Here is a 19,669-nt window from a genome sequence, read left to right as displayed (position 1 = left end):
CGATTTGCTTTCTGCCTCGGTGTCTCCTCTTGTCGGCCGCTTCGACGGTGCCCTCCCGCTGCAGCAGCACCTCTCGCCGCCTCTCGGCGTTCATCTTCTCGGCGTTGCGGGAGCTGGTCTCCTCGGCTCGCCTCGCCACCGACTCCAGCTCGCGGAGGCGTTCGGCTTCCTTGTCGGAGGTCCGCGAGTCCAAGGAGGAGGCAGCCGCTGCCGCGGCGCACGCCGCGTCGTCCACGTCCGACAGCTTGCGGTGCAGGTCGACGATCTTCCGGCGGAATTCCTCGTCCTCCTGGCTGAGCTTGGCGAAGATGCGATCGCGCTCCTCCGCGCTGCCGCCGAGGACGCCCTTGGCCGAGGAGGTCGTCGTTTGAAACCGCTGTCACCACCATCCGACCTGGTGCTTGCCTCCGCTACCCGGCGAGTCCTCCTCCTCGGGCAGCGGCTCCAGCCGCCGCCTGCCCAGGTAACAGCGCAGCGAGCTCAGACTACCGCCACCCAGCAGCTGGTCCATGCTCAGCTCCGGCAGCGGACAGTCCTCGTTCTCGGACTCCTGGTCGCCGTCGTCCTCCGCCGACAAGTTCAAACCGTAATTGTCCTCGCCGCCCCCCGCGCCGCTGCTGCTGCCGGTGCCGTTCGGCGGCGGCTAGGGAAGTCAGGCACAGCTCGGGCTAGTGATTCTTTGGCAAAAACAGAGGGCAAGCGTTGTCATGCAGAGGCGTGCGAAGCTTATGGGCTATCTTGTCGGGCCGCGTCTCGTGTCGGGTATCGAGACCACCGCGGAGACCTCGTGGTAGAAGCGAAGAAACTGTACTTCTTATGATCGATTCTAATTGATCATTTTGCCATGCCAATTAATTCATCATTGTGCATATTAATCAATTGGAATTTATATCCCCAGCTGAGTGAAAATTTATGATTGTCAATTATTGTATCGACAAATCCTTATGCTAATGCACCCGTACCCCATAATTAGCGCCAAGTGCGTCTAATTGTTAGGAATAATTTTCTAAGTTTGCGATTTCGATGTTATCACGGATAATAATATATTGACCGTACCATTTAGCGATAGGGGAGCATGTACGAGCTACAGTCTTCCAGATGATAAATAAGGTCGCAAAGACCTCGTAGAATTCTGAAGCGGACTTTTTGCAAATCATAATATAAAGAACACGATCGTGATTTTCACATTCACGCGGAGTGCGAGTTAAGCGAATCAGTCAATGGCTAAAAGTCGTTCACGCAAGCAAGCTTATCATAAAAATGTAGTGACGCGTATCGAGCGGTCATCCTTTGCGTTTACGACGACGCTTACTCTCGGTACAATAGAAACTATAATTTTTAGCACAAGTGGCTTTCACCAAAAGTCTACACGGCGCTCAACTCAGAGAGGAACTCAGGAAAATTCTTTCCATTCAACTTTCTATCAAAAGATCTGCCGAAAGTAGATGTTATAATCATCGAATGAAAAGAAACACAGAGAGAATTCAACTGCGCGAATCGTGAACGCTCGATACGCGGTGAAATCCGTCGCAGTGACGATTCATTGTGCAAACCTCCAAGCTATCATTTTAAGATGCGAATCGATGTCAACGGTCGCAAACGTTATTACCGAATTGGCGGTGAAGCTCTCGTCATCCGGCCCGCCAGAGGTTGGCGTGCCCCATATGTCGTCGCCCGAAGTCGCTCCGGACGTGGTACCCTCTTCATCGTTCGGGTCCAAGGAAAACTCGGTCCTTTCTGGCGGTACCGGTGGATGAAGCAGGTAACCGCCGACATTCTCGCCGAGTTGCTCCAAAAGAACCATCTTGCTGACGACGTAGTTACTCGCTCGAGCGGTCCACGCTCTCAAGCCAGACGGCGGCGATTCCAAGTCCCTGTTATCGTCGTCCCCTTGTTCGTCCAGCTCGTCATCTTGATCCAAACTACTCATTGTGCCAAATCGCCTCAAGGCTCTGCGCGAGAACAGGTCGTTACGTAGGAGCGTTGATTAGAACAGTTCCGATAGCTTAACGTTACCTGTAAGGAGGTTCTCCGTCACAATCGAGGTCGTCTTCGCTACCGTCCTCGGTATTACCATCCGCTGGCGTGTAACTGGGACTGTTACGTCCCGGACTGTCGTGCAGGCCGTTTCGCAATCTGTGTCTCGTGCAAAGATCCGGCGTTGGTGGTAGGACCGAGATCTTCGGCAACGGTGAAAACGGGTCTCTCGTCAACGGAGGCGTAGGACATCCCGATCTGCAATGATCCATCACAGGTCATTATTTCCTAGAGTAAGCAAATTATATTTTCTTACGTTGATCTCATTATCACAGGAAAATCATTTTCTTATCCCTATCACGTTTGCGTGCGTGCGTGCGTATGGGTGTGCGCTGCGTGATGAACGAAAAGAAACTCGATGTGTTAATTTTCTGATAATTTGTACCGAGATAAATTCGAGATTTTACTGTAACAATCACGCCGGGTAACATGTTTAATGAAGTATTAATTGCGCATTAATTACCTGTGGCACCTTCGGCAGATGCTGATGGAGCTCGTTGAGTTCTCCTTCGAAGACATGTGACTGCCATTTTTCCGCGTCATGCTGTTCGACTTAACGGTGCTCAGACTGGCGCTCGACGCTGTGCTCTGTTGCTCCACGTCGGAATTCGCCGTGACGATCTCCTCCGTCACGGTGTCCTGAATCGGCCGGCTATTGCTCTCTCGAGGCGCCCTAGCCGCCAGTTCTTCGGCCGTCCACTCCTCGAGAGAGCCTTCGTGATCCGGCGGCGGGATCTGATGCGAATTGCGCACCCACTGCGCCAAGTGATTATTCTCTCGCGAACTCTTTAAGATCGCTTCCAGGCTCTCGCCGGAGTGCGACTCCTTCTCTTCCTCGTCGACCTGTCGAGGTTCCCTTACGACCTGTCGCGCGTCGATTTTAGAAGTCAGGCGGTACAACTTTGGAAAATCGAGCCGCTCTTCGAAAAGAATCTGATCAAATTCTCCCGACAAATAAGATTTTCTCTCGTTTCATCGATATTTTGCGATAAACTCCCGGGCTTATATTTGTCGCCGTCGTAGCACCGTGTGTGATCTTTCACTCACCTGCGGACTATCCGTCGGCTCCCTGGTTGCGACGAAATTACTACCAACGATCGGACTTTCCTCGGGGCTGTCCTGTGTCGCCTGTGTATCCGAGCCACAGCCTGTATTCACATAGATGCTAGAATGAAAACCGTACGCGTGAATACTACTTCGGATGCGACATATCCGTCTGTGTGTCCCGTTTTGCGCAGCGACATTCCGCGAGATATATCACGTGCGATCCGCCACTCACATTTGTCGCTGAAGAAGATTGTGCCAAACTGCCTTGAGCTCTGGGCTGGGCGCACGGAGAACGAGAACGCGTCTTCGGGGACGACTGTGGGGACTGCAGCCGCCGCTGTTCACCGCTTCCGCGTGACCGTTCTCCGCGTTACCGTTCGCGTTTATGGCGACCTGCAGTCGGAACTCCGTCGGCCTCTTTCGCACGATAAAGCACGCCTCGGCGATGCTGGATAGTCGTAAGGGCTCTTCGGTGACAAAGAGCACGCGATCCCTCGATACTCGCGCGAACACCAGAAGGTCGGTCAACAGCAGCGCCCAAGACGGCTGCAGACGCGCTCGACCTTCCACCTTGGCGAGGGCGCCGCCGAAGAGCCTGAAACGCGTTCAAATCTTTCGAAATCATCGTAATTTAGACCAAATCTGTAAACAATTATTAATATACAGGATGAGGCAATAAACTATTGTCACTTTGAACCTCTTCGAGATATGAGAGTAGGAGAAAAATGTATCCAACAGAAATCACATTGACATCAATGGCCATCGTTTTGAACATCTTCTGTAAATGTTCAAATTTTTTTATCTTCATTTAGCCGTTAATAAAATATTTTTATTTTTCGGAGATGTTTTTAAAGTAGTTACAATTATTGCCTTATTCTGTATATTATAGTGAAAAATAATTATTTACAATTTTGTATTTTAACGTAATTTCAATGATTTCGATTTAATCGTAAATTGATCGATTGAAATTATAGGTGAATGAATAATAAGCGCAATGTATAGTTCGTTTTTAATGACACTCACCATTGTCTCCCCGGCATCGCTAAAGTGAACGGTTTGCATCTCGCGAACACCAGTCGAGATTCCACTTCCTGCAAACTCAGCAACGGTCTTCCAGTATCTCGCGGCGGCTCCATGACACCCGCGTTAGCCGTAGCTTCTCTATAGCCGTGGGCCAAGTCTCTCGCTTGCTGGCAATTTCGCGGAGACGCCTGGCCCAACAATCTCGTCATTTCTCTGTAAGCACGAATTTACTACGAAAACGGTACGGTTTTCACTTTTCCGACGCTACGAGTGCCGTGAGATTGCTTTTTCCTCGACTAACTTTGACAAAGCCTCCGTGTAATTGCAATTTCCAATTTTCCAAATTGTACGTGATGCAGTTTAGCTTTTATGATATTTCTAATTTAAGGGAAACAAATTTAAGAGACGCAATTTAATGTCTCTTTAATCATGCAGTAGAGTTTCTAACAAAATTACACCATTATTATTATTACGGAATTAATGATAATTTCCGTAAGAGTCAAGCAGTTTATGCTTAATAAGGTTTTCTATCTTTAGCTAAAAATATATTTTCACAAGAGCATGTTTGAATATTGAGATTTAAAATAGTTCTTTTGTTGCTTTTCCAACGAAAAGTCCTTTTTAAGATAACAGTATCTGCAAATATGCATTACATCTCGATCGAAAAGTGATCATGATTACAGTGCTGACAAGGAAAGACAAATAATAATTTTGCACATCGTTTTTCCGATAAATTGTTCAATTATTCATTAACCGGAATTTCGCATGGTTCGACATCGTGAGATATTCGTTAGTAAAAACTGATTGAAAACTGATTTAGGCAGTCGCTCCCCGGTAGGAAACACAGTCAATTAGCGTAAACGCGCCAACCTGTAATGCTCTAAGGGTTGAAGTAGCACCCCGGTGAGATCGGGGCGGCGTTTTTGCGGCACGGCAGGCTCGCAGACCAGCTTAGCGAAGGCCGTGTTTCGTCTAAGAGCGACCAACAGGCAGCAGGCACGTTGTAGGCCACTGAGGTATCTTCGGTAGGCAGCTGTGATTTTAGGAACTCTGCAGAGATAGCTGTCGACACCGCCGCCCTCGTCTCTGATTTCCTCGGATAGCTTCAGAAGCTCGTCCAGGTTCTGGAAGAGGATCAGGTAGTCCGCCGCCGTCAGAACATCGCGCCGTTCGTTCAGCGGGGCCATGAAACGTGTATGGCCGCTCTTCAGGATCCCCCAGTACCTGCTCTCCCGCACGGTTAATTCTTCCTCGGGCGGTGCGTCAGGTGCCAGGTTCGGGAAGATCTGCTCGTGCGAATCGCAAAAAATTGGACGGCTTTCACGAGCGACGGGTCGAAATAATTCATCGAGCGCGTTTAGGTAATTCTCACGATTTAGTAAAAGGAATATACGGTCTCTTTGAGTGAGCCGCTTTTAATGCACGTCTTACGATCGATGGCGTACGAAAAGATAGAAAAGATAGCTTTTAACTGAAATACCGTCAACGGGAATTATCCGGAAAATAATTTCCAATTTTATCCGATATTTTCTTATTTCGTTACGTTTGTAGTTCGAAATATGCAATGTGAAGCCGAAATTATATCGGAAGGTGATGAATGTTTTTTAACACTTCCAAGATTAACAAAAAAATTAATTTCCACAATTCTGATTGTGTATTAAATCAAAAGCAATGATCAGACGAAAAAATCTGTACAAATATATGGTGGTTTAAAAGCGCGCACAAAGGAAGGGCGGATGAAAGGTGTAATAAATAAACAGAACACATGATTGGAAACAAAACTTGTTGACAACAAAAAAGAGCAACCTGATCAAGGTACAAAACATAACCGCATAATCATAATTTAAACGACATCCCACGCGAGAGATGCGCACGCTATACACTACACGCTCGTAGAAATAAAATACATGGGAAGTGAAGATGAGAAATAAAAGAAAACAATATACAAGCGCGATACACCACTATCTCGTGTGCAATTGATCCTACTTTTCCAAAATTTCCAAGAAATTATTGCAGTTTCGCTCGCTTTCCGAAGAGAACTCTGGAACTCTTCGGCGGACAAACGGAACCTTAATAATTCTTTTAACTTTTAAAAATGGGAGGATGAATTTTACACGCGGCACGTTTTTCGCACGATTTCTCGGAGTAGAACGAAGAAAATAAGCTCGAAAGAATAACGCGCCCGATACGCCATCGTGGCACGCAACGTCTCGACATAAGGACACGCTCTCGTCGCATAGCGTGAGCTTCCGCGACTTGTCACGTCGTGTATCATCGAACAAATACGTATATATATTTTACGAGATTATATTTCTAATGTAATTAGATAAAAATCGAATCCATGAAGATGTGACGCGTGTCCCTATCTTTGTGACGTGAAAACTGAAAGCTGATAACGCGCCTAACAAATTCGTATACTTCCGTCGAGAAAACTTGTTCGTGAAAACATCGAAGTTTCGCATTTTCAATTATGTCTCTCGACCTCCCATATGCTACTTCTATCCGTGAGAACAAAATGAATCGCTCTACAATCCTAAGTGTGAGAAAATTCCGTGACTCGAAGCATTTCCAATTATGTCCGAAGAGATAACATTGGACAGGTTCAAATTCTATAACGCGGCTAGATACGCTTTGTACTATTGCGTCACTTGAGCCGTATATATTATCACACATACTTCTGCCTCTCTCTCTCTCTCTCTCTCTCTGCCTTTGATTGTTTAAAATAAGGTTTGCAAAACTGCAACGATACTCACGGCTGAAAAACCTGTACTATCAGACGCGCGTTTGCAAATTCATACGAGATTTATAGTTTCGTAAAACAGCATTAACACTTAGAGACGACGTAATTCAGCATATTGATTATAGCCATTAAAAAAAAGAAAAAAAAATATACGTATATATATCTTCTCTTTCTGTAAGACAAAATTATTTCACGTTGTTATTGAACATTCGACGCATTTATCAGTAAATGCGATTCCACTCCGACAGAAAGTTCTTTAACCCTTTCAGCCCCGTTTCTTTTAACATTAACTGAGAAACGAGTATTCGCAGAAAGTCGAAAGAGGTGACGAAAGTTTTGCGTACCGTCTCTTTAAAGTTGAGATAGGGAATCTCACTTTTCAATAAATATAAAATTTACGTATAGACGAAACAACTTATTTGAAATAAAGTTAAAGCTTTAGACGAGTCCTAACATATCATTTACACTAAACCCTTCAATTTTATTTTACAACGTTCACCTCGAGTAACAATGATTTCGCAAGGGGTTGAAAGAGTTAACGATATCTCCGTTTTCATCCAATTTCTCGTCAGATTCACGCGAATCCACGCCATTACGCCTGAATAGCGAATCTGATCGGTAGTCTTCACCATATTAACGATATTTTCGATGGCTGGTCAATATCGCTCGAGTATAACTGTCGGGGGAAGCTGATATCGATCGATGTTGAATCTTCCGGACGCGTTTCTCGTCCGCAATAACCTCGTTGATCAATTCCGTCCGCCAATTCGAGAACGATATGGTGCCATCGATGATACGATAAATGACGATGGTACTTCGAGTCGAAGAAAAGTGACACCGACGAGTGTGTGTACCGTCATTCACGTTAATACGGCTAAGACTCTCACACGAGGACGCCGTTACCGACCTCGGCGCTGAACGTAACCGCATGTTGGCTGCCGGCGGCGGACTGAAGAGTGGCGTTGACCGAGCTGGGCCTGTTGTGGCTGGACGAGTAGCCACCCTTGCGATACACTTCCAGCACCAACTGATTTGTAGCGGCTTGTATGAGGCCCAAGATCTCGTCCCGTGGCCTCGTCACGACGTTCGTCGTCTCGACGAACACGACGTGATCGCCTGGCCGCAGCCCGGAGCGCTCCGCGGGACTTCCCGGGTCCACGCGCTCCACCCGAGGCGGTCTGCCCCACGACAACGAGAATCCCCATGGGATCTGTCGAAAACAAAACGAACGAAGCGCTGTTAGCCACTTTGTCTCGTGCATGTTGCAATAATAGATCATTGAGTCGTACTTATTGTAGACATCGTGTACGATTAGTGACACGATACGTTAGCTTCCTCCCGTGATAATTACATACCTGGGTAACCGAGGTTTGCCTTATCAGCCTTCTCGTGACAGTACAAGGCGTCCTGCCGCCCCTTGCTGTGAAACCCGGATGTAATGGTAAACCCGTCAGAGGATCGATCGGCTCTAGCTCCAAATGCCTCAGGTACATCAAATCATCCGTTCCCGAGTTGTTATTATCTGGCTCGCCGTCCTTGGATAGCGGCGGCGACACGACGCAGTCCTGAGGTACACCCGCGAAAGGAGTGTTCGCGTTTCGGACGGATCCGGCTTCGAGGGGATGCCATGTCGCTTCCTGTCGGAATCGTGTCCTCGCGTTTAGTCATAAAAAATCGTAAAACAATCCGAAGAGATACGTCTAGTATCTTACTTATCTTCGAGCTCAAATATAAATCGTCGAGATATTCGGATACGAAGCATTGGAGATAAATGTTGCGATAAACATGCACAAATTCATTCCAAATTCACCGAGAATTTCAAGTTGACGAATTATACTAGGAGCTCCGAGACGATTTCCGTGAAATTCTTGTTTTAAGATATTTAGGATATCGCTCGAGTGATTAAGCCAAGTGATCGGATAATGTATGTACGATGCGGATAATCCGCTTAATCCTGATACGAAGGCAGAACATTCCGGGTCATCGATATTGTGAGAGCAATCCATCGATATCCATCGTTATCCATCGATATCCCGAGTTAGAAAAAAAACCGAGTCCTCGGAATCTGTTACTACGAACTATTCATTTGAAAATCACATCTACATTATCTATTTATCATAATCCTTTAAGGCGTACATAATAATGTACGTTAATTTGGGTCCCCGCTAAATTTCATCTGTTGGCAAAGTAATAGTTTTGTCGATATGATATTATCAATCCATCCAAAATGAAACTATATTTTCCGTCCAAAACCGTGAAATATTTTTCAGCTAAAGGCCAATATATGCAATATATTGCACGTAGAGCAATCGTTGACGCTCGGATTTATATCAAGTTATTTGTGGAAAAACTCGAGTATAATTTATTTATAAAAATTTTGATTGAAAAATATAAAAGGAAAATAAATATTTTTTAAACAAAATAATTTTAATATTTTTTTATTTTTATATCTTAAATGCCTAATATATATAATTGTATATTCAGAAAATCGTACTTTAAGACGATTTTATAAATTATAATATTTTACTCCAATGGGATTGATGTGTAGGCCTTAAAAGATTAATTTGCATGTTATTGTATATTTTATAATACATAAACTATTAATATAATTTTATACAATAAATTTATTTATTCGGAGGCTCGGGCAAATAGAAAATATTTAAATTTCAATATATTTCATTTTGGATAAAGATGTTTTTTTTGGTAACTGATGGCCGAAAGACTTTACGAATGTTTGAGTATTCGAGGATTAAAGCAGCAGCGAACTTTGGTAGACTTGTGGACGTATTCGGTAACGTGATATATTTAAAATAAGTCGACGACAAACGTCTCGAATAAATATTTCAAGTCACAACGCACACGCTGTCCTCGAGAGCTCAAGGCACGGAGCACTCTCTTTAACAATTTACAGTAAAAACGGGAAAAAGGAGAAAGGAAGGAAGGAAGGAAGGGTAGCTTTTCAGATGTCTCTTCAATATTTGGAAGTTAACGTAGCAGCAAACTTTAGCAGACATCTGGATATAGCGCGCGTACACACTCGAAAGGCAAATCGAAGACGGCTGTCTCTCGATCGAGCGTCTCGAATAAATGCTCAAAGTTTCGCGATATTTACCTTATCTTGGGAGAGAGGCAGGGGAAGAGTCATGCAGCCCAGCAGCTCGCTACGTCTGAAACACAAGCGGAAAGGGAAGCACACGTGAATTCTCGCTTTTCGGAGTGAAAACCGCGTAAACGTGTGGACGTACGGTGCTCATATGACGCACGAGTGTACCGTCTATTCGCGAGATGTGAGCGTGTATATACAGTGTGACCGTAATGTCGAATAGGGATAGAGGGTGAAAAGGGGGAACGCGAAGAGTCGCACGTGGTGAACGTGGTGCGCATGATCCTGGAGAATCGATTCCCCTCCTACCGCAAAGGGAACCCTCGCGGATGCCCAGAAATTAGTTTAGATATTCGGAAGAAGAATGGACCGAGAGAGAGAGAGAGAGAGAAAGAGAGACGACTGAGAAGACGCGCGGTGTTCAGAAATGCGCCATTTTTTCTCTTCTCGCACATTTCTATATCTTTTTTCAATTTTTTACACTTGTTACACAGAATAAATATCGGAGGAATTTTTATATGAGCACGTCGAACTTTCACTATCAGAATGGTTTCGTTTAACATTTCAACGACCAACTTGAAATAGTTTCGTAATTAAATCAACTTGACTAAAGTGAAAAAGCATCGAAAACTAGGAAAATTTTTATTTGTTCGAATAAACATCGTTTTTTGACCTTCATGGGAAAATATCCCAGTGCAGAAAATATACAAGAAAAATTCTTTCGGTCTACACATCAAAATTTCGTCTTATAAACTTTTGTTAAAGAAATATTAGCGCAACTTTCTATAATTTCGCAGGACGCGAGAGCTGGAGTAAATTCAAGTGATTATTCCTGTCGAAGAAGTGTCTGTGTGTGCTCTCGGAGCAGCTTAAAATTAGGTTGACTCTGTTTCGACCGGGGACAATTCGACGAATAAACAAGCTGAAGTGGAGGAAGGACGGGTCGATTATCGATCGAATATCGAGCGAACGCGGGAGAGGAACGCGCTTTTCCTCCAGCGAGGCCGGAAAGTATCGGCCTATGAATACCCGTAAAAATAAACATAAGCAGTCGAGAATGAACGATCGGTCGTCGTCGTCGTCGTCGGCGATGGCAATAGTGGGATGGCGGGTTCCAAATAAACGTGGATTTACGGACACGCGAGTGTGTAATCGGTAATGTAGCCGGTAACCGTGAAAGATAGGAAAACGCGACCGATAAATTCGATGGTCCGCCGGCATCAATTCCTCGGCTCTTCCGGATATCGTGATTCGTGCCCGGTTTACAAATTTCACGAGGTTTTCCCACGCTGCCTCGGCACACCTCAACCCGAGAGATCGCTATCTCGTGCACGGTACGGGGCATCACGCGCCTGTTAAGCCCCGCTCGAGTTAACGACGTATCATTTGCGAGACTTTATCGGGACGAATTAAACACGACTGATTTCGCCGGCCGCGAACTTAATTTCGTTAACGTCTCTACCCGCGACCTCCGGACTATTACGATTAGCTGAACGAGCATTAGCGGGAGCGATTAGTCGCTCGACCTTCATCGATCGGGGACAACCTGTTTCCTAAACTGTGGCTTTTATTCGCCCAGGTAGATTTTATCGTCTCCTTGTCGTGTTTCTTGCACCGGTTTATACATTACAACGTCGCCCGCCAAGCGAGCTCCGTGACGCTCGACATATGGACAAATAAATCCGCGAGTAGCGCGGCGCGAAGCGATAAATTTGCCGGCAAGTTTATCGCGAGATTTACGAACTTAATCAGAATCCCCCGGCAGCCGTGTGCCTCTCTCTCTTTCTCTCCTTCTCCCTCATATCTCTGCGGAGCATGCTCACCTCGCACGACGATCCCGGTGCCAGACGGCGATATCCAAGGACGTGGGCCTGCCGGTGCAATGACTGTTGTACGCCGGACAAGGTAATATCAGGGTCTCGCGGAACACCGGGTTCGGCGTAGCACGGTGGACCGCGGTCCTCTTCACGATTCCTTCGCCGCTAGTGTTCTTCAAGCTCGCCTTCACATATGCATGCACCGGCCCCTCGTACGCTCGCCTCAGGTCCTTGCACCTTATCACTGTGCATGAAATGAGAATCGTATTCGAAAGTGTCATGTGAGAAAAATGAGACTAATATTTCTTATTATCTCTGCATTACAAAAGAGATGCCGCTCTCTTTGTTGCAAAGACGTTGAAAGTGAGAACTCACTCTTGACGTCTCTTTGCATTGACCGATCCAGCGTGTAGAAAGGTTCTATTCTAGTCGTGGAAGTTGTGAGATTGAGTGTAGTAAACAATTTTGTGTAAATAACGGTACACTGAAATGTTTGTGCTACTTTAACAAGGTGAATATATTAATTTAATATATATCTGTGTAGTTTTTAATATATTCATATGTTAAAATAACAGAAAAATTTCAGTAGACCGTTATGCAGAATTTTTCAATGAGATAATAATTTGATGTCGTATGAGGTCGTGTGTTCTGTTTATGTTACCAAATATCTTTCCGTGCGTGTATGTATGCGCGTGTTCTCCATAATTAAGAATTCTGGAGCAATGTACATACAAGATATATATTACATTCCGACGAGAGACGTCTAGAATTGACCCTGATGTCGTAACCACCTCGGTGGTTCTTCGAGAGTCCTTGTAGGACCTCGGCCTTATTTCCTGAGGAATTGTTCATGCCCCCTCACTATACCGTCGTCCACCCGGTCGACTCATTCGGACTTTATCGGCAGTAGAATCGGCATTTTCCGAAAGAGCAAGAGAATGTCGAGGACGTTTATAGCGTGTGCAGTACTTAAACACGTGCGCCATATTTCATCGCCGGTTTCATTTGCTCGCTGACCCTCGGTAAACTCCGCTGCATGTTACTCCGGATTGAGCCCGTCTCAGTTTTTTCTCATTTCAGTCGCCTCGTCGTTATTTAACGTATACTACTTTTCTCGTCGCCGTCTTTCTTTGTATAATTTCGGCGTTACTCGGCGATATAAACATAAAGATACTTCGCGAAATTTGTTCAATTGACTTCGCGAGGACTGAATTCGATTCGAGTTGAGAAAGGAAAGGTAAACACAAGAGAGAGAGACCCATGTGCAACGGTGTAAAATATATTTGCCGAATTTCTGCATTCGAGGCAAATTTCGCAGAGGTGCGACGGCACTGCGGGCAAAAGGAATCCCGGAGAATCGACGCTCCCGGCTCGCTCTTACGGCTGACTGTACCACGGCACGCACTACTTGCGCCCGAGGACGTCTGGCCGATGCAGCATTCGTTCACTGGCTCCGCAAGCCGACGAGTAGGGTGAATTCGCGGCACGCGCTATTCCGACTCAGGCATTTCTCCCCGCGGGATCACGAGAAGCTCCTCGATCGTCACGAGGAAGCTGCAGCCGAGCCGGACTTGTTTACACGCTCGGGAGTTAGTATAGAACGTAAATACCGCGAGCGCGTTCCCGGTGTAAACCGTATCGACGTCGAGCGCTCGAATTCACCCCGCACTCCCGTCGACTCACCCTCGTGAACACACCGAGGCAGATCACGGACGACAGACGGTCGTAAGAAGCTGGAGGCGAAGCCACGGCAAGAATGGCTCCCGCGGGACGAGTCGAAGACCTCGATCGACTCGTGCTGATCCTGCGGAAGCGATCTCGCGTCCGCGAGCGTTGCGTCGGCCGAATGCGGCAGGAACTGTGCGCGACGCCTTTCGCGCACCGGACGCGCGAAGGTGGAAGGAGAAACCGGCAGGATGAGCCGAGGCAGAACGAGGACAGAGTGTCGTCCTCGTGAACGGCGAGAGACAAGATCACGGTTGTTTACGCAAGGACGACGAAGTGATCGATGCCGGGTGTGAGCCTACTAACCAGAATCAAGCCGCCGGGAGGGTCTGTAGGTTACTGGCACAGTGTGGTGCCTCGCGAAGTGCCGACCACCCCCGAAACATCCCCCCCCTCGTCACACGTAACTGGCGCATGTCTCGTGGCCGCGCGCGACCGCAAGGGTGTACGGGGACGCCGAACCGCCCCGCGAATAACCGACGGAATCGTCGCGAGATGCGTCGCATAACATCTGCCAGCTCTTTCCGCGGCCGCTTCTGTCGCGTCGACGCAATGAACATTTCTTTTCGAACCGCTCAGACTCACCTCGCACGTGTATTTGTTCCGCCACGAGAGAGCACTCGATCTCGATCGAGCCGCGGCAATTGGACCTCAACAGCTCGCCTTCCGGGCTGAACTTCAAGCAGCGTCGAACAGTTGCGATCAGCGGCACCTCCGGAGTGGTGGACACAGAGAACGACTTCGGACTGTGCAGGTCGTCCATCATGGACGATTTGGGACTGTCCAAGTCCCAGGAACTTCTAGTCTTCCTGCTGACGTCTGCTTCTTTGCGATCGTTCGCCCCGCAGAAGGACGTCTTCAGAGCCGGTACGTGTCTCTCGTCCAAGGTGGAGTCCAGATCCGTCTCTAACGCGAGCTTCTTCACGTTCGGGTTGACCGCCTCGACCAGCGCGTCCTGCTTGTCCGTCGCGAGCAGACTGCACGTTCTTTTCGCACGTTTACCGCTCACTGACTGCTCGCCGTCCTTTCGCTGACGTTTCCTACGGATGCCGCGTTGCCTCTTCAGCGTGAACTCGCCCTCCAAGTCGTTTAAAGGCGACGTGAATGCCCAGGAGACCGGCGAAGGGTCGTCGAGCAGTTGGCTCGCCGATGATATAGAGCTGTCGTTACGCGCCGGCGATTCCTCCTCCGCCACCGCCTCGTCCTGCTCCGCGATAGTCTCGTACGTATGGTCCATCGTCTTCGTGTCCGACTGCTGTTCGCAGGAGCCCTCCAGGATCTTGCTCCTTTCCTCCGCGTCGCCCAGCAGAATCTCCGCCACAGTCCTGCTGCCGAAGTTCACTTCCTGTTCTCTGCATATATGATTTCGTATTTAATCTTTAAATATATATATATATATATGTGTTATGCTTCCTTTCTATCGAGGAAAATCAGTGTTTTGATTTCAATCTTTTGTTCGGTAAATGTTTTATAAAACATTAAGATTTTGGTATTCTCAATATTATAAATTTAATACTCGTTAGAACTGTTTTAACACATACCAGTAAACGTTTACTTACACGAAGGAAATATCTCATTGATTAATCTGAGATATTAACTTTGAGCTTCAGATTTAAAGCGAAATTTTCATTATATACTTTCCCGAACGATCACTCTTAAGTTACTTACAATTTTCTCGAACTTTTCTCACGTCCCTTCGCACCTCCTGCTCGCACTTTCGTGTAAGTTCAATGCGCACATTAAAATCTTTCCTCTACGAATGACCAAATCCCGATGCGTCGTCTCACCACTCACCTGTGCAGCACCTCCGTCACGGTGTTATCCATGTTCTCGTATTTCGGCAAATCCTGGTCTATGGTCAGACTCGACAGCTTGCCGACCAGCGGCGTCTGTCCCTGCGTCCTCTGCTTGAAGGGGCTGATCGCTTGCGCGAGCTTGGTGTGATACGGCGTCTTGCATCGCGCATGGATCTTCGTGATCTTCGCCAACTTCGGCAAATACGGCGTCCTCACATGCCTCGTTTTCTGCTCGACGCTGTGGGAGCAGACCTTGGGTTTGCCCAGGGGCATCGAGTCCGCCTCCATCACATCCTCGGGGCTGGTCGCCATCGAGATCTGCTGAAAGAAGTCGGACACGTGCGACTGCAGATTGGCGCGCGCTTCGTTTACCACATTCTGCGGCAGTTCGTTGTCGCTCTGGAAATTCCTGGCTCGGCTGTTCATGAAGAGCGCCGGGTCCGTCGGCAGGGTGAGAGCGGTGGAGCACTTGCCTCCGGCCGGACAGAACATAAGCGGCCCGATATCGGTGTCCACCCTCGGCGTGCTTTGGTAGAAGCTCTCGGTAGTCGAGGAATTTTCAACCCCGTTTTGCGACATGGATTGGCGTTTGTTCGGCCTCGAGTGCGGCTTTGTTGCCTAAAAAGCCGATCGAACGACTCGTTTTCAGACCAAGTTCCGATCGACGCCAACGAACGAAAATTCGCCCTACCTGTGGAGGGTTTTTTCGAATTTTCGCCCACTGTTACCTGAAAATATGTCCTCAAGTCGGCCCCGTGACTTCTGCATCTTCTCCGTCGCGCCGGTGTCGTCTTGGACGCGTTCGACACATTCTGAGCGGATACCTGTTTGCTTCGGGTAGCAGAAGTTGGTGGTGTGTTCGACAAGTCTCGGAAAGGCCTGCGAGGTGCCTTATTCAAGGTGGGCGGGCCGTGTGGTGTTGAGCTTGTCGTCGACAACGATCTCGAGACCGTCCACTTCAGCATTTCTGTTGGAAGAAAAACTAGTATTACAATGAGATCGACGAGAGAGTAGATTAGAAAAAAAGAGTAAATTGGACTCATTGAATTCCAGAATATTCATTCCAAAAAATATTCATTCTAAAACATTCAAATATAACGAATTGTCTCGGTTATTTCTTTTTTAAACGTTCCCAAGTTTATCTTCTCATATATATCTTTTCTCCCGGAAAATCTATAGACACATGAGATAAATCTATAGATACATGAAACAATCATTACCGCCCCGCCAACTTTTCCCGCCTTCTGGTTCTCTTTTATCTCATAATCTCGTATGTTACATCTAACTGTTTACTTCGTTCTTCGCTCCTGTTTAATTACGTAGGGAGAGACGTGCACGATACACAAAACAGGCGACAGGAAATGTCGTCGTGACGAGATCGAGAGGAAGAGAGAGAAAGAAAGAGAGAAACATAGAGAAACTTGCACCTGTCGCGTCATACGGGAAATAGCGAAACAGGTGAAAGCCATGCCACACCTGAGAGACGGTTTCTCGAGTTAGCACTTAGCTAGAGCCATGCTTAACGATCCTTTAAATGGCCCTTAAAAACTAACGCCAATGTTCCTCTCCTTCTCTTCTACTCTTTCACCTATTCGCTCTTTCTCTGTCTCTCTATTTCCTTCTTGTTCTACGGAGCGAAGCGTCGCCGAAGGTAATTTCGTTGTGGTCAACGACGTGAGAGGAAAAAAAATCGGGCAAGCGCGACGGGTGACAAAAAAGAATGTGGCGGAGCGAACGGGCCGAATTATTGTTTCGCTCGGTGACGCGGCGCTGCTGCGCATGCAGCCCCTGACTCGTGAAATCGTTGATTCGATTAGATCGCATGTGAGCACAGGTTCCATGGTCACTGAATTGATTTCGGGAGCCTTTCTCGCCGATGCGATCCAGCTTGGCAGCTCCCAATCGGAGATACTGCAACCGACGCTCGATATTTTCGCGGATATTGCGATTTATTCCGATTTGGGCTCGATTTCCCCCGATGACAAGAATACCGAAACATCGACCGTTTTTACCACTTTTTTTTTTCCAATTCACCTTCCACTTTGCGCGAAGTCGGATTCGCCGAGTCCAATTTTGAAAGTGGAAAAAAATTCGATAATCAACGTTTCTTTTGCGCGGGGAGTTCGAATTCCACGAGCACTCCGAACGAAATTCTCATACGAGGATTCGTGCGGTGGGAAGACGCGGCATACATCTCGCAACGCATCCGGTCAAGCGGCAGATCCCGCAACCCTGATCCCGATCCTGACCCTGAAAGGAACTCCCTTGAAACAACCTGAAAATCGCACAAGCATCGCGTCTGGCGGTGACGATGCGTAAGAGAGCGACAGCGGCAGCAGCACTAGCAGTAGCAGCAGGTTTTCACTTTTAACGGTTTGTCGAAAGGGGAAAAAGTGGAGGGAGGGAGTGCGGCATGCATTGTACTAGCTAGGTATAAAAATGCATTCATTTGCATACAGGCTGTTGCCATGCCCCCGTGCGCACACGGGTATACCCCAAGTCCTGTACTTTTTCGCGCGCTCGCTCGTCCGCTCGCATGCGTTTCTCCGAGAAACGTGTATACGTACGTGTCTGTCGCGACACCATCACCCTAGGCATTCGCAAAACGGGCACCTGCCCATATGGTGGTGAAACGCGGTGAGTCCCATCTGGTATCTGGGCGTTCGGCCCAGCGTTAGGTGGAACCCCGATGTCGAAGTGTATCCGAAGCTGACGGCTATGTGACGTTCGGGCAAAGGCGCTTTCTCTCAACGTATATTTCAAGAGTCTCCCTCTTTCCTCCCCTCCCCCCCTCTCTCTCTCTTTCTCCCTCTCTCTCTTTCTCTTTCTCTCTTTCTTTCTTTCTTTCTTTCTTCGTGCACTTAGACAAAATTGTATCGCGATAAGAGACTGTTTTCCGGCGAGCTTCTGTGAGAATTTCGAAAGGCGCAGAATGACCTCTTTAAAAGTTCGTAAGACGACGAGCTCGCGTTGGACGGAATGACACACGGAATAGCTGAAAACCCTCCGGATGCGTCCGTCGCGACAAGTTTCTTTCTCGGACGAAACGGTACAAGCGACGACGAAAGGCATCGGTCTGCATAATCAGACACTAGTTTGTCGTTCGACGTAAACACGACAGCCAGACTGCACCTGCGATAAGGTATTGTTTCGTTCGTTTCCGGTTTGCAACTGCACGACATTGTAGTACGCTAAATTGTACACCTAACGTTGTACTGGCGCACTTGAATGGAGGACTTCGCGTGTCGCTGTGCAGGAGGGGCACAAAGACAGTAACATTGTGAATTGCAGACTTGAACAGAAATAGACTACGAACGTCATAATTTCGTAAAATATAAATAATAAAAAAGGCCCCTGTGCTTGTGTTTAACGTTAGAAATTATCGTGGAAATATCACTGGATGTTATATCAATGTTATTCTTTAATTTTTCGTTCAAAGAAAAAGTTTCACTTATATTCGCAGTTGTTGTTTGTAGTCCTCTCAAATACTCCGTATAAATTTATATTTTTTCAAAACAAAAAATCCCATTTTACTTTGGAAACATAAAACGATGCGAAAACTGGAGGAAAAAATAGAGAGAGAGAGAGAGAGAGAGAGAGAGAGAAAGAAAAAATGATTTTCTAAAATATTACACATTTTGGTATAACGAAAACCGTCAAAAGGTATCGTAATGTTATCGAGCTGTCTACTCGGAAATTGTCGTTCTATCATTGCGGATAAATAATACCCAAGAGAAGTAGTCTACATAATAGATCAGGATTGTTTAACTTGAGCGCACGTGCCACCTGCATCCTAATGCAGTCTTTCCCATTGAGGTCTCGCTTCGACTACGATAGTTTCGATTAGAATATCCATGGCGTTCTATTAAACGGAATCAAGGATCCCGGCATCGTAATTACGAGTGCACGATAAATCTTAGGAGTTCACTGTTGTGTGCGATACGTATAAGGAAGGGGGAACTACTGTATGGTTCACCTGTGTGTGAGCGCTATCGTTTGATCTCCGACGATCTTCGATACGGCGCGTCTCGTGAACAAACGACCGTGTGAGGTGGTAACTTTTATATTTTCAACTTGTATAAGGTTGTAACATATAAGAAAACGACCAGTGCGTCGAGAAGAAAAAGTGCGAGAAAACGACGTCAGACTGCTTCGCCAGAAAAAGACTCGCCTCGTTTTTTACGATAATGCTTAAACGCGACTCGATTTACGGTTCATTCACGGTTACGCTATCGTTGTCATCAATTACGGAAGAGAGTAACGAAACTCCAAGACAATAATGACGATCTTGCACAGTTTCGGTAAAAATTAAGGACGACGACAATAAGAAAATTGAAATTCAATTTATTTCGATTTTTATATTTATGCTCCGAGAAAAAGA

General features: G+C 46.8%; 1 protein-coding gene across 1 annotated transcript; it reads right to left on the bottom strand.

Moving 5' to 3' along the window:
* Positions 1 to 356: 356 nt before the first annotated feature.
* On the bottom strand, positions 357 to 17,526 carry LOC106749639. The gene is made up of 16 exons (XM_014629306.1): positions 17,392 to 17,526; positions 16,017 to 16,255; positions 15,287 to 15,906; positions 14,078 to 14,844; positions 11,774 to 12,011; positions 9,960 to 10,014; positions 8,203 to 8,484; positions 7,755 to 8,057; positions 4,978 to 5,393; positions 4,108 to 4,320; positions 3,317 to 3,679; positions 3,085 to 3,202; positions 2,501 to 2,901; positions 2,017 to 2,235; positions 1,610 to 1,952; positions 357 to 643 (listed from the first exon to the last, which is right to left on the bottom strand). Exons 1-16 carry the CDS (start codon positions 17,492 to 17,494, stop codon positions 380 to 382), a joined length of 4,944 nt encoding a protein of 1,647 aa, XP_014484792.1. The 5' UTR covers positions 17,495 to 17,526; the 3' UTR covers positions 357 to 379.
* Between the last annotated feature and the right edge of the window lie 2,143 nt (positions 17,527 to 19,669).

Source organism: Dinoponera quadriceps, unplaced genomic scaffold (assembly GCF_001313825.1).
Source record: "Dinoponera quadriceps isolate SergipeBrazil2010 unplaced genomic scaffold, ASM131382v1 scaffold4133, whole genome shotgun sequence".
Lineage (NCBI taxonomy): Eukaryota > Metazoa > Arthropoda > Insecta > Hymenoptera > Formicidae > Dinoponera > Dinoponera quadriceps.
Note: the sequence above shows the minus strand (reverse complement) of the source record. Positions and strands in the feature narration are given on the sequence as shown.